The sequence below is a fragment of the Amblyomma mixtum genome, chromosome 1 (assembly GCF_055824585.1).
Source record: "Amblyomma mixtum isolate Tamu chromosome 1, ASM5582458v1, whole genome shotgun sequence".
Taxonomy (NCBI): domain Eukaryota; kingdom Metazoa; phylum Arthropoda; class Arachnida; order Ixodida; family Ixodidae; genus Amblyomma; species Amblyomma mixtum.
The window spans coordinates 204,079,011-204,101,072 of NC_143012.1; the positions used below are offsets into that span (position 1 = coordinate 204,079,011).

Sequence of the window (22,062 nt, forward strand, 5' to 3'; positions counted from 1 at the left end):
TGCGTTACACACCCGTGCTGTAATTAGTTCTTCGTAGTGTTTTTTATTGCTGTTTCACGCAGCATGGAAGGTGTAGCCTTCCTGTAGTTATCATCATCATCCTAATCATGCTTGCGTATACTGCATGACGGAGACCTTTGCTAGTGTTCCCCGTTTATCCCATTTATCCCTGACCGTTTATCCTGCAGCTCTCCTGACCATACTTACTGTGCCATCCCCCCCCCCATGTTTTTGTTTTCTCCCATTGGAATCCACTTACATAACCTTAAAAAAAAAAACAGTTGTGTTTTTCTGTTCTCCACATTGCTTGTCCTGGTCCGCTCAAGTCCAATTCTTCACCTTGATTTCAGCTACGACACCATAATTTCAAATTTACACAAATACATTCTGCTTGTGTTATTTGAGAGTCCAATGCACTTGCCAATTTATAGACAGGCATCTCTGAGAAGAAACAGACGGAGTGTTTTATAATGGTGTTACTGCTGTGAATGGAGTTAGCGTTTGGGACTGTTTCTTTAACCCCTTTAGGGCTCATCAAAAAAAAAAAATAGATAGAGAGAGAAAGAGATAATGGTACCAAAATGATTGAAACCATAAAAGAATGGCTTCTGCCATACATGTTGTGAAATGAAAAACAGTCATTGGTGACCTCTGTTCGCCAGTAGCCATACAGAAAATAGCGAAATACCCATGAGAGAGGTGAGCTCATCATAAGTGAAATAGCGGCAGTCGCTTGTGCCGAGCTGATTTCGTCGCAAACCTTTAAGGGGTTTATGCAGCTTGTGGTGGATGTAAATATTGGGCAACTTCTGCAGAATTTCATGCATTTATACGTGGAGTAACGACGAAGAAGTGCCCGCACGGGCACTTCTTCTGAACTGAATTGCAGCTACATAATAGAAGCTGTGAGTGCAAGGTGACCGCTTCTGGACCTGTGTGGTTGTCCTGTGAGAGTGCGTGTGTGTGAAAGCACACTTGTGGAAGCTATCACTTCGTACTTACAGTTTCTGCTCCATAGCTACAAAAAGTTGTCCACGAGTACAGTGTTTCATAATGGGCAAGGGGGAATTAATTGCCGTGCTAGTTCCTCCACAGTAGGTAGGTAGCCTGCTTATAACAACCTCAACCACAAGGAGGCAATAGCGAAGTGCAGATAATCCATGTGCTAGTTGGAGTCGGACTGATTTTTTCTGCTGCTGACCGTAGCCAGTTAGAGAACATGTCTGCTGATAGCAGTTTTCTCTTTCACTGCTCTTGTGGATAACTTTGCGTGCAGTATTTTCACTGCCTGTTGTAGTTGGCTGGGCACACCCTTTCTGCAAGGTAAGGGCCTACACAAAGGAATGTAGATTCCTTTGAAGACCGGGTAGGTCAGTACTACACTACGCTGTGCCACGTTTTCTGTGAATCCACTGAGGCTTGTCAACAATGGTTCTTCTCTCTGCCCCTCCCTCCTGACCCTAAACTCGTTGCAGGTGCACTGGGAACCCGTAAGTGCATTTTACGTCTCGGGTGTAGCTCAGGGTGGGCCCCACAGAGGGTGCTCAGATGCACCCAGCCTTAAGTTGGCCAAATCAGGGCTGTCTCTCGCTCGATTTCCCACCCGAGTGCCACATGTGTCTAGAGTGTTTGGCTTGATTAAATCGCCCTACCCTTGTTTCCTTGCATGTTGTAGACAGGTGTAAACAATTATAAATGCAACCGTGCTTGCAATGGACATTGAGCAGTTCGGTTTAGTAGATTTTGCTTTTTCTATACAGATATACAGTCTTTGCTTTTCCTATACAGATAAACACAGGCTCCTCACCTGCTAGGGTAAAATACACAGCACTTTGTGAAACCTTTATACTATGGTGAAGGTTTACTGCAGAATTTCGCCAGCCAAAAGTGGGGCTTTAGTGGTTTCTTAAGCATCAGCTTGAAGTTAACCGTTATTTAGCCTTGATAGTTTTCTTTCCTGTTGCAGCTGTCTTCCTCTAATGCGATTCTTTCTTTTGTTTTGTTAACCTATATTTTTTATTTCTGCTTAATCACAATGTGCTACTAACACTGAACCCAAAGTATTTTTGCCTTTTGACTTTTGCACAAAAAAAAAAAAACGAAAACCAGGGCACAGCACCACCGATGTGCGTAACACCAGCCCCAGTTTACCAGGTAAATTCTTCAAAATCTTTCTTTGCGTTTCTTGGTGATGGTAGGGGTAAAGGGGATTGTGGTTAGTACAGTCGAACCTCGATGTAACGAACCTCAATGTAACGAAATTCACGATGTAACGCATTTTTTTCATTTCCCAATCACTTCCCCATTGAAAACCATGTATTTTTTTTCGCGATTTAACGAAGTAATTTTGCTCCGCACTTTCGATGTAACGAAGTCCTTGCGCATCGCATGCATGTGCCAGGAGCTACCTTGACAATCGAATGAGAGCTAAAAGTTTAGCCGAGACGAAACGCAGTTTGTATTTGCCCTTTTACGCGCCAATTTTGCCGGCAGTGTGGGAATCTGCGAGAACGTACCGCCGCGCCATCTGTCGTGCGCATACAAAGCCCGCGGCATGGAAGTTTCAAGACGCGCCGCGCCATGACGCCACTGGCGAGCTGTAGACTCTGAACGTGAAAGCGCAAACCGGAATTTTCTTGCAGCGTCCGTTCGTTTTTTTTTTTTTTTTTTTGCGTGCGATGTCCTCGTAGACAACAACAAAAAAAAGTCTTCAGTGTTGACAAACTCGTGGAGCTAGTGTGGTCGTACCTTTAAAACGGGTGAGCGGCGAAAAAAAAAAAAAGTGCCCTGGCAGAGGAGGCGAGTGGCGAAGGGGGTAGAGGGGAGGCGTGGCGTGGGAGGCGCGCGCGGTGCATTCTGGGTGGGCGGCTTCGGCGCGCTCTCGGCGCGGCCCGCGCGAAATGCAGCCGGCTGCATTCCGTGCCGGGCGCCGTCAGAGTGCACCGGTAGCCGCCGAACACGCTGGCGATCGGGCGCCGCTGTTTCGCGGACGCGACGTCGCCGTGCCGCGCGCGCTCGCGCTACGTCGGAGTTAACCGCGCCGCGAGCACAATCCCACCGCGCCGGCGTGAACGATGCGAACATTTTTCTTTATTTTTCTCTGATGCGTCCCCGGCTGCAAATGTTGGGACCTGCTGATGATGATGATACCAGTAGCGACATCTTGTGGCGGCTTTCAGTACTAGGCGCTGCGCTCGTTCTTTTGCTATGCGCACACGGAGAAAAATGATGCCGTCGCGGTGTTTGCTATCACTCATTATGCTCCTGATGTAGAAAAAAACATCCGGTGCCCTTGTTAGCGATACTATTACTCGATTTTCTTGCGTATTTCCTCAATAAGTGATTTACAAGTTCCCATCAACAAGCAGTGTTCCTGAACCAGTTATACTTTATTTTGACTGCTGAAACAAGGGAACCTCGACGTAACGAAATTCACGATGTAACGAAATTTTCGGCTGCAAGTAGGACTTCGTTATATCGAGGTTCAACTGTACTACTGTCTCAGGTGCTACTGGTTAGAGTAGAAACAGACTGGCCTGTACGCATCTGTTGTGTTTAGACACGTGTATTTGCTGTTGGCATTAGCGTGCTTCAGACAGTGAAAAGGAAAAACAGCTGCTGTTTGCAAACCTAGCCTACCAGACTTTGCCAGTGTCGCCATCTGCCAGAGAAATAGATAACTGAGTTCTTACCAGTGTCGCCATCTGCCAGAGAAAGCGATAACCAAGTTCTGTGGGGAGCCACTGCAGGGCTGGGTATATTTTGCTTGGTGGGACAGGTGGCAGCAGCAGTGTGGTAATCTGGCTGTGCTCACTCTTCTGCCTCCTTGTTTGCAAACAGTGGCTCCTACTGGACGGCCAGGGTGAATGCAAACTTCAGATGCTCTTCTGGACAGAATAAATTGTGGAATACAATGCCTTCACATGGGACTTTGGTGCAAATGAAATCAGTAAGGGCGGCACATGGGGAAATTATTTCAGATCGTCATGAGAGAGATGCAGGCTCTGCAGTGTTTAATGAAAGCATTACGCAAAGTTGTGATCTAAATGGCGACAAAGAATGCTTTCTTTATCTTGGTTGGACGATGAGCGTAGCTGTTACCTTACTAAGGTGGATATTTTTTCCACTGAAGTTGACTGGCTTGCGGCTGCTAGAAAATTATGCACATCTACTGCACAAACGATCGCACTTACGATTTACGCCTGACCTAAGCCACCTCCACTCTGTATAAAAAATGAGCTAAAAAGCTCTGGACATGTTTTTTCTTGGCTTTGCTTGCTGCCACAAGTCACAGTACTGCAGTAGCACTAACAAAACCGCTAGGGTTGCATATCTTTATGTGAAAGAAACTCGAGCAAGTGTTTAGTTGCCTGTCTTTTCCCATCCGTCTCAAATATCGGCATGTTTGGTGATCTGAAATACCAGTCTGAATAGTGAACATAATTGGCGTTCAGTGGTTCCTTTCAGCACAGGACAATCTAAGAGGGCTGTTACATAGAAATGCTTTTACAAAGAATTGTTGGGAGTACAGTAAAGAAAAAAAAAAAACTGTTTGTATCTACTTTAGGGTGTCTGCAGAGGGAGTTTTGAATTGCTGACACAAAGAAACATATACTTACAGTGAGAGCCGCAAAAAGATTTTCTTCATGAAATGGAAGCGCAACACTGCCCGGCATCGAAGTTGAGCTTCTGCAGCGTTCTTTACTGGACTATCGTCGTTGGCATCGTCCTCTGATTTGATACTACTGTTCATAGTGTCCTTAAATCTGAGAGAGTTGGAAATTGCTTGGCAACCCTTTATACATTAAAACTCAGTAAGCGGCATTGTAACCGTGCCATATGAGGACAAGTGGCAAAATATTTTTGTGAGGGCTGAGAGTTTTGTTGCTTTCGGGCCCATTTGCTATGTTGCTGGGCCCACTGCATTCCCGAGATTTTTTTTCGACAGTTTCAACAGAAGTTGCCATTTGCAGTGGGCAATTTATTTAACAAATGCACTGCTGTTATTTCTGCATGCACATTCACGCTAAGTGCACTACAGCTGAGAACGTTATTGCTCGGGACAATGTGTGGGGCATCAGACATGTAGATGGAATACCCAAACAGCAGTTTTCACAGATTACCAGGTTGCAAGAACCTTTCTATGTTTTTTTTTTCATTCTTTTCCTACTGAGAACAACAGTGCACATATGTTTGATTACTGGTCCCCGTGGGCCTCACGAGTAGAGTGCAGTGTGTCACTCCAGTAAATGTTTTCGCCAACACTGCTTTTAACTTTCCAGGCATACATGTTCTCCGAGGTGGTGAGTCCATTGATGGTGGTTCTTCTACTTTTTTTGTCACTATACTGGTGGTGGTAGCACGTAAGGGAGTGTACAGAAGGTGACAGTGGACAGGGTCTCGAGCTTTCAGCAATTCTACGGAAAAATTGCGTAATTTTATGTTTCATGCTTCACTCGCTTCGCAGCCAGAGGTGTCGCGGAGACCAGGTGTGCCTTAATTTGAATGAGTGATTACGGTATGTATAGTATATTGGTGACAGGATTGGATGCATGATCAGCACCGGCTAGCTCCGAAACACCGCCCACTGCAGCTCAGATGCGGAGCAAGTTAGGCCTAACTTGCCTAATTTAGGCCTAACGTGTTAGGCCTAGTTAGGTCTTGCAAGTGGCGCCGTGCCAGCATGCTGACGGGTGGCACACCGTGGCAAGAAGCACATCACTAGTGTGGGTGCAATGTATTTTTGCATTCTAGGTTACAGATAAGCTTGTCTGTTGCCATTTTTTGTCTTGAATACCGATATATCGGGACTATTCCGCAACCTCTTCGAGTTCAATATATCTGGGTTCAGCTGTAGTACCCATTCATGGGGCTGTGCTGAACATCTTGAAGAACTTAGAACATGACATAACACTAGTTTCCTGTTCAGTAGCTCTGGAGTGCAAATGCACACAATTTGGTTTTTTATGAAATTTAAAATCACAATTTTTCAAAAAGCTGTAGCAAACGAGCTTTTTTTGTGTGTGTTTTGCAGATTTTAACACTCTCTTGTTTTCAAGAGGGAAAGAGAGATTGCTTCGCAGCTGTTTGTTCATTTTATTTAATCGCAGGACCTTTCAGGGCATAGAATGGGCTTGGGGTATAGGGGGGCAGATTGGAAAAAAGAAAAATATAACTGGGAGTCTGGACTTTGAAAGCAATCCGTACAGGGTTGCCAACAGTGTGTTGTGAAAATTGCCATTTTCGTCTTTCAGGACTGCCTCTCCTGTATGATACCCACTTTTCTTGTTCAGTTGGCAAGAGAAAACATTTCAAATTATGATTGCTACTAGCTTTTCTTTAAAGCACTTTATTGTGCCCTTATTTCAGCATTTCTTTTGTGAAATTATTTTGCTGAGAGGGGTCAGGTCATTCGGTAGTCTCATGGGCTTAACTTTGCTCTAAACCTTTGTAATTTACTGACTATTTATACTGTGGCACCTCTTTTGGAAGGCAAAAACACGTGAGCACGTAGCAGCTTCTGCACTGCAATCTAATATTTGTTCTCCTTTCTTGTTTGAAAGTGTGCACCAGAAAGCGGAAGGTTTTCACCACTTATACTGTCCTCTTTCTCTTGTGCACTTGTTCGGCTATTTTTATTTTTTGGCCTTACCTGCATACGTACATTGTGCAGGGTTATGTAGTAAATAAATCGACGAGCGCAGGGCTCCTCACAGTGCCTACTGATCTCTCCGCAGAACCAACCATTTTCAACGCTCAGTCCAAGTTACACTGCTGGAAACACATTCATGCCAGAGGTAGAGAACGCTGCTTGTTTTATTTTGTCGTTGGGGGAGTCTCTTGCCAGGACATGCACTGGGTGCTCCACGCGGTTTGTGCGTGCTGAAGCATGCCTTTTTTTTTTCTCTCTCTCTCTCTTGCTTTCTTTTTTTCTCGTTCCGAATCTTGTCTTGCTCTTGCAGAGGCCGTGGCACAAACTTGACTCATTGCGACGGCACTCTGGTGGACACTTTCTGCGTTACCTGTTATGAGGCACAATGCGTGGCTGTTATCAAGCATAGTTAAATAGTTAAAGGCAAAAGTTGTGCTAGTTGGAGCTTTTCGAAGAGCTGCGGCATTGTTGCCATCGTGAAAACACAAAGGACAAGGAAGGATGTCGCTCAAGGACTACCGCTTTGTCCTGTCGAAGCCTTTTTTTTTTTTTGTTGTCCCTTGTGTTCAGTTTCCCAGCTTTTCTCGGACAGCCTGTGGTGCACAACTCGGGTGATGCTTCTGACATCTGTGTCCTCTGACAGTGCGTTGCATGATGGATTGTGGGACTGGGACCCCAGGTGGATTTGCAGCCTTCTGTCCCCACCCGCCTTTCCCTTTGATGAAGAATCCGCCTTTTTCTTTTTAACGAGATGTGGCGCCCTCTGGGCGGAATGCGACAGTTTGTCTGCTACACGCACACAAAAGCTGCACCCGCTGTGCATATAGAGTGGCAGGCATGCTGCAAGCAGGTGGTTTGTTTTCAACCAGTGGAGCTCGGGAGAAGGCGGAGGAGGAAAGGTGCACATGTGCGGAATCGTGTGTGTGAAAAAGGCGAATTTGTGATGAAGTGACTGAAGAGACCCTTCCGACAGTGCAAGGGCCTGTGTATGTGGGGCCTCTTCCTCACGTTTCCTTTGCCCGTCTCCACATGGGCACTGATGGCTTGCATGCGAGTACTGGCAACATTGCAGGCATTTTTTACACCTCGCTGCTGCAGTTTTTTTTTCATGTAAAAGGCTGAGGGAGCACCATACACTCTGGTTACCTCTAATGCTACGTGAACATTGCAACTGGCTTTGTGAGCTGCACGACTCTGTTCGAGCTTGAACACGAATGTTGGATACGTTTATTTTTTGTTTATTTAATTGCCCGCAGTGCCAGCAGGCAGTGCAAAACTGGGAGTAGGCGTGTGTTTCTTTTTATGTTTATGTGTAATGTATTTTCTGGTCACGTGGAACAAAAACCGAATCATAATTTTGACTAATCGAGGGCTAGTGCATTTGCTGCTTTCGACGGGTTTTTTTTTTTTCTTAAGTGAAAAAGAGTGTGCCTTCTCTGTTCGGTCTGCTTGTTTGTTTTTCACTTTGAGCACTTGAGCCTTGCGGGAAACTGCAGGGCTGTTTGTAGAAACAGGAAATGTATTTAGCTTAGTGTCGTCATTTAGGCAAGTTGAGTGAGCCTAGTGTACTGAAGCTGACAACTTGCAAAAGATAATTCCTGAGTAGGCACCTGCACCCAGGCTGTGTATACTATATATAGCCGACACCACTATATATATATATGGTTTGGTTTGGTTTATGGGGTTTAATGTCCCAAAGCGACTAAGGCTATGAGGGACGCCGTAGTGGAGGGCTCCGGAAATTTCGACCACCTGGGGTTCTTTAACGTGCACTGACATCGCACAGTACACGGGCCTCGAATTTCTCCTCCAAAGAAATTCAACCGCCGCGGCCGGGATAGAACCCGCGTCTTTCGGGACAGCAGCCGAGCACCATAGCCACTGAGCCACCGCGGCGGCTATATATATATATAGTGGTGTCGGCTTAGTGAAGACTAGATGGCTATGCCCTACTTGCTTGATGGGGCTACAGAGGGGGGGTCTGTTCGTATTCCCAGAGCAAAATGTGGCAGAAAAAATGCTTGCACACTCTGCTTGCACTATTGCCCGGGTGTGCACAAATGTTCTGGCTTTCCAAATAACAAATTAGATTACGAGGTATTGATTCGTTATTTGATTTTCTGAGGCAGTTCCTGAATATTTTGAGATAGCCGGGGTGACAGCCAGGCAGGCAAACATATTAAAAAGTGCATGTCTGTAAAGCGAACCTGTGCCCACGAGTGAAATAAAGATTGGGTGGCAGTGATCAACGTGCACCCATTGCAAGTTTCTAGTCGGAATGCCCCCAGGAGTCGGCCGCACTTGTGTCGCTAAAAACTTCCGAATAACTTGCCTACCATTCTTATCAACCCTGAACTTGACGGAATCCTGCGTGTGTGGTTGTAATCCTTTGGAAAGAAGCTTGTCGCATCCTAAAAGCACATCCTTAATAACTCATCCTGTGCAGTTAAAGAGAAAACAGTAATGCTGTGCATCGGTGGAGATGAATAAATCAGGAAGAAATTCAAGAAAAGCAAAGAAAGACGAACAAAAGAACCAATCTTGTTGATATTTTTTGAGGGTTACTCGAGTGTAGAGATTGTGACTGGACTTTGTGTTCAGGGGCCACGCAAGCGAGTTGGAATTGTTTCTTTCCCAACCAAGTGCTGCGGAGGTGCTCAGTCGAGCCTTCTTTCTCACATGGTGGCTGTTCGGTGATGGAGTGTCTCGCCTTCTCTTCTGTGCAGCAGCAGATAATGTCTGGCGGCAACATGGCGACAGCGGGTGGCATGAACATGGCTGCGCCCGTTCCCAACACCACCATGGGCATGGCACAGGTAAGGGACCATCATTTCTCTTCCCATGGGGATTTGGTTGGGGGCGCAGACCTTCTTTGCGGTTTCTTACGGTCTGCATTGCAGCTCTGCCCAGCATCACTGAATGGTTCCTCCTCATTAGCAAGCTGTGTCAGTGGCACATTATCCATTTTTAGCCACAGCCGGCTGTTCGTGAAACATGGTAGTTTTTTTTTTTTTTTCACCGCTCTGTTCCGCTTTCATTCCACAGAATGTGCACACCACTTCTTCCGCTTTGAACACATGATCACTGCAGCAGTTCCCTTCTTTTTGGAATGTTGCTCTGCCCAGCAGGCTGTGCAAAAGTTTACACTTTCTTCTTGCGGGGAAGTTTGTAACAGGGGAAGTTTGTAACAAATTAAGATTTGTTAGTGACTGTAAACAGCGCGGTGTTTTGGAGTTTAGTTATGACGTAATACTAAACCCACTTCTGGCTTCATGAAACGGCTGGCAGTTATACCATATTGGTTTCATTCATGCAGATTTTGAGATGTTTATAAAGCTGTACTCCACGTAGGTTCAGAGACACCTTATGTGTGTGCGTGTTTTTTTTTTTCTATGTGTATGTCTGCATGTTTGTTTCTATGCACGTATGTTTGTGCGCTTCCACGCATGCACATGCATGCATGCATTGATGCAGTACATCCAGTATCCTCAGCTGCAGTCAGCAATGTTGAAGAAGAAAAAAACCTTTTGCTAGCTTGGCTCAATTTTTCTGCTTTTAAGCCTATGCCAAGAAGTGTAAAGGACAAGCGCTCAGAAAAGCGTGCCTGTCTGTTTCCCTTGCAGTGTGTGCATCGTGCCGTTGAGTCTCTTTGCATTGGCTGTTCCAGTTTTGTGTTTGTCGCCCAGGTTTGCAGGTGGTGCCGTATTTGAATGCAGAAATGCATTCTAGAGCTCGCACGACAACCTGATTTTGCGTGTGCATTGCAGAGCTTACCTGTGTAACTTGTACAGCTCCCCCAGGTCTTTGTAAGCATACACTGTAGGGTTAATTGGAGAGACATGGGAGAGGCCTTTGCCCTGCAGTGGGTGTAGTCAGGCTGCTGCTGATGATGATGACTGTAGGGCCACAAGGTGACACATAGCGCATGCCTGCATAGTTGGCGCATAGGCAGGAGAACATGTCGTCAATGTCATTCTGATGAGTTCTGAAGGGGAGGAAAAGTTGCAGGCGAAAAAGGAGATAGCCTCGTTGAGAATACAGGGGCTTTTATGGGGGGACCTATGACATCAAAGTGAGTCGGGGAAAGGGATGGTAATCTGACCTGTCGCATGTGCAGTCACAGCTGCAGTCACTGGGAAGGTATTTCTTTAGCAGCAGCATTCAGTGGCTCACAGGTGTGCCTGGAGCCGCCATCTCTTGGCAGCTGCAGATACTGCACCTTTGGCAGCTACCAACCAATGGGATCATTAAAGGCGCACTGAAGAGGAATCTGAACTCGTATTTTTACCGCTGGAACTTGATCTACACGTTGCGAGCGTTCTTGGAAACTTCGAATTATTGCACTTTGCGGCTGATTTCCCTAATTTAAATTGAATTAACGTCGGGCTCCTGCTTTTTTTTTTTTTTTGAATTCCCCGCAAACATTGGGAGGAGTCGACCAACCTTTCACCCCAGTCTCGTGGCGGCTTGCCGCTGTGCCATCGGTGGAGTGGTACGTAGTGATTGGCGAAAGCAAAGAGTCCACGCGTATTTTTATTTCCGTGGGCCTAATTTGCAGCAATGTAGTCTCTGACTAGACCAATTCATTCACGGAAACCTAAAAGAAACAAAACAAAAGCGAAAGCAAAGTCGCCACGTGACTGCCTGAAAGGCACTCCATCATTGGTTGACTCCTCCCACCGTATGCAGGGAATTAAAAAACAAAAGGTGGGAGCCGGACGTTAATCCGATTTAATTAGGAAAATTGGCCGCACAGGGCAATAAATCGGAAGTTTCTAAGAATGCTGGGAACGTGTAGATCGAGTTCCTGTGGCAAAAAGACGAGTTCAGATTCCTCTTCAGTGCACCTTAATGAACTTTGGACCCTGTGTACATCTGTTAGCGTGTAATTCATCGGATTTTGTGAAACCATCACTCTGCCTTCACTAATGAAAAGAAAAGAGAGACTGGGGAGGTTTTCATTTTGCTGTGGAGGGGTTGCTTCACTCATGCAAGCAGCGTTCATTTGGTGAATGGTGCTTGGAAATCTTAAGGCTTTGGCGCTGGCCCAAGTGTGGAATTCTTGTTTAACCTAAGGACTCGGGGGAGCATCAAGCTCTGCCTAGAAGCTGCCTAGCTTCCATCAGCCCCAGGGGGGGAGCTTTGCTGGGTCCTTCAGGTGCTTGTGTGACTGTTGCGGTGTTAAGCATCTTGTTTTGAGCAGGATGTCTTCTTTCCTCAACAGACACCGCAGTACTGTGTGTGCTTGCATGAGCAAGTGAGTATGCAATTAACTATGCACACACACACGCCTTCAGTGCACGTAGACTGTGCTCTCGAGTCAGGGAATGGAAGGGCTGCTTCGTAGACGTTATGGGCTGAAAGCACAACTGCTTGCCAGAAAAAGTTGTAGTAGAATTTGCTACATCATCTTCATGTGTTACACATCAACTTGAGATTATGCTTTCTTCTCTCGCTGCTCAGTTTTTTCTCCTATTGCACCTTTCAGACGCACCCTCTATACCAGCACTGGATGGCCTCTTGCCATCATATTGCTTCCCTGTCATTCTCACCAAAGCGTGTTGTTATTGTAGAAATTCATCCTTTGGCAGCATTGTGCAAAAATTTAATGACTGCATAGCCTTTGTCATCTGGCCATGTTTGTACTTGTTCCACAACTGTGGACGTAAATTTCTGTACGTTCTTGCTGTGGCTGCCCAATACCTGCTGTATTTTTCCTTCCGTCCGTCCTGAGCCAGCTATCCTACTTGGCCACTATGCTTTACATTGATTGAAATTTCATTTTTATTTCAGAGCGGTATGCAACACCCATAAATAAGTTTTTGAGGGTGGGGTTCCAGGTTTTATCAATGTATCTGTGTCCAGACGTTGTAGTAGGCACAGTGAGGCTCGTCGGATTTCATGGACTCTACTGGATCATTCTATCTGAAACTGTGTTGCATGTAACAACAGCAGATGCTGTTCCAGTGCTGAGGATAGCCACTCATGAACAGCTTTAATTAGCTTAAAGCAGCTCATTTGCTGAAATGAATTCCTGAGTCTCACTTAAACATGCAGTGTCCTGGAAGTCAGAATGGGATTGAAACTCACCAGGAGTGTAATTCACAGAACTGTTTTTGTGTTGGGATATCTTGGAATGCTTGTCCGTGAAAGTTTTCATGTTAATGTGGTCTGTGTCGGGCCACGACATGGCCTGTCATGCCTTGCCATTGTTGCCTTGTCATTATTTGCCCAAGGAATTGTGCGTGGAAACAGCGTTGTGTGAATTTTACCTCTGGTGAGTTTGCAGTAGAGGTTCCCATCACGCTATTGCATAGTTTTCAGTTTGACCCAGTGTAGCTTTCAAATTCCTTAAAAGATGTGCTGCACGCTTTGTGTCGCACCTATTCTTCTTTGAATGAAGTGAGCACCTCTGTGAGTGCATGAACAAAGTGCTCACTTTTGGGTTTGTGAGAGTGCTCATCTGACCGATATATTTCACTTGCTGCCGCTTTGTCATCGTTGGCTGTGACAGCTATGTCAGGCTTGGTTTTGCAGTGCTTTTTTCCGGCAGAGGCTGCAAGTTTGTGGTGGCGTGCGCTGCTTGGAGATTTCATGCAAAGTTGCAGCGTTTACTAGAGAAAGAGAAAAGGGTTTCTGAAAAAAAAAAAAAAAAAACACTGTTGTCTAGTCTTCACTGGGTTCACAATATACATTTCTTTTTTTCACCCTCTTTATTGATAAGTTGGAGATTCCAATGCCAGAGTTGAACTGCAGTTACGTTAAACAGCTGTGGCCTCTAATAACGTCGTATAACCTGGCACTTATAACCATGTGAACACACCGAGGAAGAACAGCTTTGCATTAGTTCAGTTGATGATGTTGTGAAAGTTGTTCATGTGCGTGTGCTTGCATGTGGCTTGAAGGTATCATCAGACAGGTGGCTGCGCAAATTCACGGTCTTCTCTCACGAGCGACAGTATTCATGCTGATGAAAAGAATTTTGACAAATCTTCCTCAAAAGGCATTTTTCTTTTTAATGCATTGTTTTGTTGTTTTGTTTTCTCAGCTTTGTGGTCAGCCAGATTATGCCATTCAGTGGTGTTTTCTTTTATATCTGTTTGCTTGCATTCTTGCTTCTTTGCTTTTGTGTTGAGTTCTGTGCCATATGTTTTGTTCTCGTTCTCTTTTTTTTCCTTCGTTTGCTTTCTCTTCTCTTATTTTAGGCAGCACCAGGGCAGCAGTACCCTGCTGCCATGTGGCCCGGCAACAACATTTTGGCGAAGACGGTACACACCTTTTTTGTTTGTTTGTTTGGTTGCTTGTTTGTGCCAGCCATGCTTTATATCCCTCGGCCTCTCATAAGCTCCCCCTTAGCAATTGCTTACCCAGGGCCCACTGCAGCCATCTTTTTTGCTCCCTGCCTGCTTTCCTCTTGTCTTCTTCTTCTCATCTCTTGTCAGTTTGTGTTATGCACACCTGTGCGGTAAAGCTCATTGGACTTTCGGCGTACATCCGCGGTTTGGTTCTGGGATGTCGGTATTGTGGCTTTGCTACTAATGTTTGCATCTGTCCGGTTAGCACCTCATTGATAGAGCCACTCGTTGCGACAAAGGGCTTTGCGATACCTGCGGTGAATTTGGGTTTATACGGTTTAACGTGTCGAAACGATTCAGGCTGTGAGGAACGCTGTAGTTGAGAGCTCCGGATAATTTCGACCACCTGTGGTTCTTTAATGTGCACTGACATGGTACGGTACACGAGCCTCTAGCATTTTTCAATTTCAATTTCAATTTATTTCCCAGAAGGTTCTGGTCGGCTGACTGGGCTAAAAGCTGTGCGTAAACAGCTTGACGAGGCCCCAGCCAGCCGTTACAAGGCATAACAGCACACATTAAAAGAATATTCATATACATAGAGAAGCAAATAGTTGATACAACAATGAAACAAAAGAGTATCATGGATTCAAGTAAATGCAGTGAACATATAGTTATATTAAGAGGACACCAAAAATATCAATTCGGCAAGTAACACTAACTGCAAGGAAATATGCATACAATCAACTCAATAAATGACAGAAAATCTTACACACTTTATTAACGCTTTAAACGAGAAATTTGTTAAAACAAACTGAGGAAAATTGGAGAGAAATTTTCAGCTAAGAGAAAGAACATCAGGTTACATCATTACAAAATAATGACGTAGTGTAGCTGCAGCCGGGATCAAATTGCGGAAATTTTCTCCCGCAATCTCTGCTCTGATGGTGCCCGTCTTGTAGCCACGTCTTTCTTGAACATCTGTTGCTTTAATTGATAAGTGATGGTTTAGTGGACGCTGTTTTTGTTTTCTGGATTTCTATGTTATCAAGGTGTTTTTCCTTTAAGTGCTTTTTTTTTCGTCTTTTTTTTTTTGGTTAGCACAGCTGTTGAGTCTGTCTTAGCCTAGTGGTGAACACACATCTAGCTTTGCTAAGTTGTGTAGATGCTTTAATGGACACCCCCTGTTGCTTCCCTCTTCTCTGTTTTGTTTTGAAAACAAAAAGCTATGCACATTCATGAGGCCCACCCAGCAGGACATTTGTGAACTGCTTTCAGTTTAGTTTTTGCCCTGTGGTCCACACTTCATTCGTCGTGCATTTGTCTGGCGCTTTCGTCTTTGTCAGCAGAGTTGCTAGGCTGGAGGCACTGCAATTTTTAGAGCATGCGGAGAGTAACTGAAGCGGTTTTAGAATTCGATGAGTTTAAGTTTGCCGAATGTGCGAAATATGCAGGTAAAGCCTGCAAAATCGTTTTGCTCTAGCATTTGAAATGCTGGCGTAATCGCCGAATAAAGTCGTCGTCGGCGTTCAGGCCTCTCTGAAGTGCACAGCGACGGGCAGAGGCCCCGATAATGACGCCACGTATGACGGCCCTACGTTTCCAGCGAAGAAACGGTTATTCAATGGAAGAAAACCGACGCCATCGAAGGTGAAGCTCACGATGCATTGTTTGGTGCCATCTGACGACGCACAGCAGCATGCAGGCGTAAGCATCGGACACCTGAAGTTTCGGCAACAATGACGTCACTGCCGAGTTTCCTCGCACTCCTCCGAAGTAGTGAGGAGAAACCTAAAAATCGTCGTGGTTTTAATCGACGATTATGTCGCCATTTTAAATGCTAGTGCAAAAATACTTTGCATGGTTTATCTAGAAGCTTGATAGATTCGAGTTCTTGAATAACCTCGAATTCTCAAAAAACCGTTTCAGCTTCCCTTTAAGGTGTATAATACATGCCAGGAAGCTGGAAAAAGCAGTTTGAATTTGATGCTTTTTCTGAATGCCACTGCTAGAATGGCTTTCCAGTTTACCTTTGTTTACTGTGCTCTTCACCTAATTGTTGTCCCAGCACATTGCGCATAGTAATTGCCTTTTGAAGTCCAGGCATTGCTCTTCCAAGTCAGCTTTCGGGATGGCATGAACAAGTGGTCACAGCTAGTGTGGGAGTTCTGGTTCTCGAGCGCTTGCGAGTTAGTATACTGTGCATTTTGCTTAAGCATCACGGGGATGTGTGCAAAATCGTGGCCAAATTTCCATTCTGACACTGGCTGATTGTCGGATGTTTGTCTTTCAAGACAGTGTTTGTGACCAGTCTGGGAGCCCTGCATGTTGGCATCTCCGTCCACAGCATCAGTATTTTGTGGCCACATTTCTTTCATTTTTTTTTTTTCCATTGGACGGTTGCTGCTTTGTAATTCGAGATTCAGCAACAGCTGGCAAAGTATTTTTGTATTTCACCATGTACAGTGTAATCCACTTATAATGATATATAACAATATATGGCTTATAACGATCAAATTGTTTAGATTTATCAATTCTCCTCTTGGCCCTGTATAAAAACAAACCGTATATAACGATACTGGTGAAATAACGGATACAACGATAGGATTCTAGCTGCCCGGAAAGTGTTTACGACCGAAATTTCTCTCCAAGTTTTATAAAAAATAAAATACTTTGAAGCGAATGACATAAAAACTCCGCAAACAGACCAGCGTGGCTAAAACCATGGAGGAACATTGCCTACGGCCTTGGGAACCGAGCACTATCGTCGCCACAATAGCTGGAGGGCGGAGCTTGCTTGATAGGAGCGCTGGCGGCAGTGGCTGCATGCATGGAGGAATACGTGGACGTGTTCTTTTTGCTTTTTTTGTTTTGCCGGTCCAGATACAACGATAATTGGTTATAACTATCGTATTTTGCGGTTTTCTCGATATCATTATAAGTGGATTGCACTGCACTGAGGTAAATAATTTGAGAGCGACATGCATATATGTAGAGTTATTGAGCACTTCTTTTAGTCTTCTTCTACACATACTCGTTCTTCAATAAGCATTCCTCTTCAGGCACGCAGCGCATTTTCCAGCAGCCTGCAGCAGATGGAGCGTGTCACATTCATCCATTCTCGCCATACTCTTCCCATCCATCATGATTTGCATGGCCACCTCAATCTGGTTGAGCATTCCTGCGCTCTCCCCATTACTCTCCTTCCACCAAGGTGGTTCCCATGGCAGTTGCCCTCCGGTTACGCCGACTACGACAATGCCAAACCCAGAGAACAGGCCTTTAACAGCTGTCGCTGTAAAAAATGAAAGGAACACAGTGGTTCCGACAGTGAACCTCTCATCACTGCACTGAGGGACCCACATTGGAGCGGATAGTTGCTGTGCCAAAAGATCAGAGTCTTCTGCAATCCCTTCACAGACTTAGTCCCTGGTCGTGGTGCTCTATCTCTGATGATTTTTTAATTAAAGGCTCATCAACTTGCACCTCTGACTCCTCTGCAGACTTAATGCTGCCCATCCGTAAACTAGCAATGCACAGGGAATAACAATGCTTACTCTGTTTTTTATTGACAACAGTGGCTACTTCAGTAAATCAAAGGTAATGTTCACGGCTTAAAAAATATTTTACTCTCAGTCAGAGTAAAGATTCCACACTGAAGCGTTTTCTAGTTAGCTGCGTGCAGTGGCAGTTATTTGCTGTTAGTTAATGGAATATTTGGTTGTTACAGTAGACGTTGTACTTAAGCTAGTTTATAAACCTGAAACAATTGATAAGCATTGTGTCAACTGCTGTAGTGGCCTAAGGAGTGCTTGGAGGATATCGAAGAGTGGAATCACCCAGAGGGCTTTCTTGAGTTAATTGTACCAAAGCTCTGAATGCTCGCTTATAGTCGATGCAGTCAATCAGTTGCAGCCACAGCCAGATTTAAGCAGTCTCACAGTTTGCCAGTTTTGCTCAGGTAACATGCACCGACAGTGTTATACACAGAGCCTTCACATCTTGCCGTGTCAGGGAAACTGCAAAGCGCATGAACGACTCCTGCCCTCATATTCACTTAACAGGTGTACAATTCTGTATACAAATTATTGTCATTATTTATTTATTTATTTATTTATTTCTGAATACTGTTAGCCCTTGCGGGCTGTTACAGGGTGGGAATAGTATAGTCAATCAGTAAAACACAATTCGAGCTCCTTTACAAAAGTTTCAAGTGAACAAGTTTTGTTGAATACGTGTCGGTCAAGGTTATTCCATTGTATAATTGTTTTAGGCAGAAACGAAAACTCTCGGCATGTATGACATAACTATGAGGGGATGGTTAGTATGCGATGACAGTCTTCCGGGTGGTCGCAAGTACAAGCTGGAATCCAGATTGAACGTATTGTGATAAAGCTGATACAGAAACTTTAGCCTAGCAATTTTTCTGCGAATAGCCAATGTTGGTAACTGTGCTCGTAAAATAAGTTCTGATACGGACTGTGTTCTTTGGTAAGACGAAAATATAAACCTTACTGCCAATCTTTGAACACGTTCAATCTTTTCTACAAGATATTGCTGATTCGGATCCCATGCTTGTGTATTCCAGAGTTGGTCTTACTGTTGATTTATATGCTTGCAGTTTGACATCCGATGGTGCATCTATTAGCTTCCGCCTTAGGAATCCGAGTTTTCGTTGAGCTGCTCCACAAATGTTTTGCACATGATGACTCCATTTTAAGTAAGTCATGACTAATCGTGATAACACTTTAGTTCTCTGTTATTAATTATGTACGGGAACACTAATGGAGTCTTCTTGTTCGACACAATCGTAGAAGTTGACTTATCATAATTAATGTTCATGTCCCACTTCACACACCAATCATACACAACATTCAAGGAGTCATTCAAGCGCACCTGGTCTTGCTGGCATTTTATGCAACAAAATAACACAATGTCATCAGCAAACAAGCGCTTTTTGACGAGAGGGTGTATGTCATTCACAATATCATTGATATATACTAAAAATAATATAGGACCGAGAACCTACCCTTGCGGAACCCCAGAGGATATTGATGAAGTCGATGAGCGTTCTCCTATTAGTACAAATTGTTCTCTGTTAATTAAGTAAGCCTGAATCCAATTAATAATTTGTACATGGATACCCATCTCATGCAATTTGTGTAAAAGTTTGCCATGACACACTCCTCTGTCGAATGCTTTGGAGAGATCTATCGCAATGACATCAATATAGTGAGTGGGAGTAGTCTTTTTTTTTTTTTTGCCTCATTCACCTGCCATCTCTACACATGCATTGCCATTTTTAACACTCGGGTTGCCATCCTAAAACGATGTCAGTGGCTGTCTCGGCATGAAAATTTCCTTTACTGCTAAATTTTGTGATGAGTGGCACAAGCTGTGGCCAAGCTTGTCTATATGTGCACAAAGCAAACAGTTCAGCTCAGATGAGCGGCATTTGTTACAGAACATTTTGTCAATGACTGGGCATAGACAAACTGAGCTCACTCAAAGCAGTCAGCCGTCGGAGGGGCGTGGGGATGCTTATTTCAACAGGCAGAGTGCCTACGGAAGGAATCGGATAGGGTTTATGGAGACTATACTCGCGATTGTATTGTCCCGTTAGTATATTGCCTTGCAGTCCTCGGGTTACCCACTCATTAACCCTTTCAGGCGCCATTTTTTGTTTTGACTGAAATCAATCATTTTTTCACCTAAGTAGTATATATTCAGGCCTCCAGAAAGGGAGTTTGTTAGTTTTCGAACGTGAAAGACCAGCAGGTAAGTTTTTACAACAATGTGGAGAATTCCGCACAAAGTGTCAGACTTGTTAGAAATAGTACCATCGAGATGTTCTCGTGTGTCAGGTAAGCACCCTAGGGGTCGTGCAATCGCTTTGTGTTTCAAAGATTCGCACTACGCTTGAAATTGAGCAACGACAATCGATGTTTTCACTCGCGGAAAAATCTGACTGCACAAAAACGGCAGACAAAGTGCTACCTAGCTCACTCTTAGGTGAAATATTATTTACTGCATTCGCTACATAGTACAAAAAAGCCAGTTATTTGCAACAACAAGGGTGCTCAATTTGACTGAAACAATGAAATCACTGTTAAGTGCTCCAGTTTCTCAGAAAAAGCTGTAAGTTTGCCACTTACACGATTGTGTACGAAGCGCCTGAAAGGGTTATGATGGCTGGACCCTTCTCAAGTGCTGGTCTCCTCACAGATGATAGCTGGACCGGAATAATGAATATATAATGGCTCGAAAATAGATTCCATTGCATTTGTACATTTCTCGCCTTTCATCACATCAGTGGCTGAAGTGAACTTGCACCCAGCAATAGCGATGGCATAGCATTGCTTCAGCCAGTGAGGTACAGCAGGAAATACAACAGTAAAAGAGAATTGCTGACAACACGCGTCAAGTGGAGCTGTTGCAGTAGGGAGTGGGTATTGATGGCATTGGAAAAAGAAACAGAAGAGGCTTTCAGTGTGTGAGGCTGTGCTTTCGTTAATCTGTGGTTGTCCGTGCACCTTCGAGCTCTCATTGTGTGCAGCCATGCCTCTCCTGTCTCCTGATCCTCCTCTCATTCCATGCCTGTCTGTGTTGAGGCTTGCCACCAGTCTCCTTCTCTCGCATATTTCCCTCATCTCTGGTCCCTCGACCCCGGCATGTGTTAGCAGCAGGGCTTGGGGAAGAAAGCCAGCTGCAGTGACTTGCACACCTATCTCTCCTCTTTAGCTTTCTTTTTACACGTCTTTTTGGGCCCTGAAAGTAAATGTCACCTACAGGTTTGAGCACTGTTGCTGGCCCTTCCAAGGGAGCATCCTTAGGAGTATAAACCGCTTGAGACCAACCTCAATTTCTGTGCCTCTCATATCACCCCGCATTGCCAGTGCCATCTGAGGATCCTGGTGTTTGAAGCATGCTCTCTTTGCATGCGAGAACAAGCTTTGATGGTGTGAATATGAATTGAGTGACTTAACTTGCGCACGGATGTTGGTGCCACATTGGTGACAACACTGAGCACAGTGTGCGGTAACGGTGCTCTACTCTTGTTTGCGTATTCATCAAAGACGTGAGCTGGAGGTCCTCGTTCTCATCTCTGCTATATGCGTACATCCCTCGGGATCAGACCAGTCTTTTGAGGCCTTACAGTTACATGTGTTTGTGCTCGCAGTGTAGCGGAAGGACCAGAGAGACTGACTGCAGGTTGCTGGGTTAGGATTAGGGTGGGGTGCCTCCCCAACCCTGCGGGGTTAGGGGAGCAGCGGTGCTGCTTCTTGCTTCCTCCCCCGCGCCTCTTCCTCCCCCCCCCCCCCTCCCTCCCCCTCCAGCAGTCGCGCAGAGCAAGCGTTCTCACTTTCCTCCCCATAGCCCGAGCCTGCCAGACCAGTGCAAGGAATACTCCGAGCTGAGTTCTCAAAAGGCCTTGCCCCCCGCAACCTACCCGCAGCGAACAGCCATCACCCACAGGAGGTTGTTCGGTCTCACGGTCCTAAGGTTTGAGCCTCTTTATGCAGCAGTCATGTCTGTGTGTCCCGTATCATTCCAACTGCAGATGTGTGGCGGTACCAATTTCTGTGCATTGCGTACCTCTGTGAAATAAGGAAGGAGGGAAAAAAAACCGCAGAGAAAGACAGTAACTGGTACATAAATTAACTGTAGATTCACTGTTTCTTTTTTATTATTTGTTGCTCAAATTGTGAACTTTTTTTTGTTACTATAAGGAAAGCTTGAGCTGGTGCTTCAACTGCGTAACAATTCCATTTTCATTGTTGTTCATTGTTAATCCTATAAACAATGTAGCTGCTTTGTTTCGGAAAGAAATTGATCATTCGGACATCAGTACAAAAAGGGATGTTCCTAATTTTTTCCCCTGAAACAGCGGTTGAACTGCAGTTTTGAGCCATGTCGCAGCATGCAAAGTAACAAAGTGCTCCATTTTTGAATGACATCTCAGCATTAATAGCGACAGCTGTCCGTCATTGTGGTGGGGCTGTCAACACATTGGGTAATGGCGCTGAGCATTCAAGCATGCGGTAGTAGCCAAGGCTCCTCAGATAAGCCAGCTGCAGCGGTTGAAGAAAGGACAGAAGGGCAGGGTCTCCCTGG

General features: G+C 45.0%; 1 protein-coding gene across 18 annotated transcripts in view; it reads left to right on the top strand.

The window, feature by feature from the left end:
* The window catches only part of LOC149370603 (mediator of RNA polymerase II transcription subunit 25-like), an 89,417-nt gene that overhangs the window by 42,991 nt on the left and 24,364 nt on the right, over window positions 1-22,062 (top strand). The window contains exons 15-21 of one of the 18 annotated variants that reach the window (XM_089562310.1): window positions 1,476-1,490; window positions 2,110-2,154; window positions 5,283-5,303; window positions 6,738-6,797; window positions 9,379-9,468; window positions 13,858-13,920; window positions 21,325-21,450. In XM_089562310.1, coding sequence (XP_089418436.1) covers window positions 1,476-1,490; window positions 2,110-2,154; window positions 5,283-5,303; window positions 6,738-6,797; window positions 9,379-9,468; window positions 13,858-13,920; window positions 21,325-21,450 — 420 coding nt within the window. The remainder of the gene's footprint in view (window positions 1-1,475; window positions 1,491-2,109; window positions 2,155-5,282; window positions 5,304-6,737; window positions 6,798-9,378; window positions 9,469-13,857; window positions 13,921-21,324; window positions 21,451-22,062) is intronic. The other 17 variants (XM_089562311.1, XM_089562321.1, XM_089562314.1 and 14 more) reach the window with 17 other exon arrangements.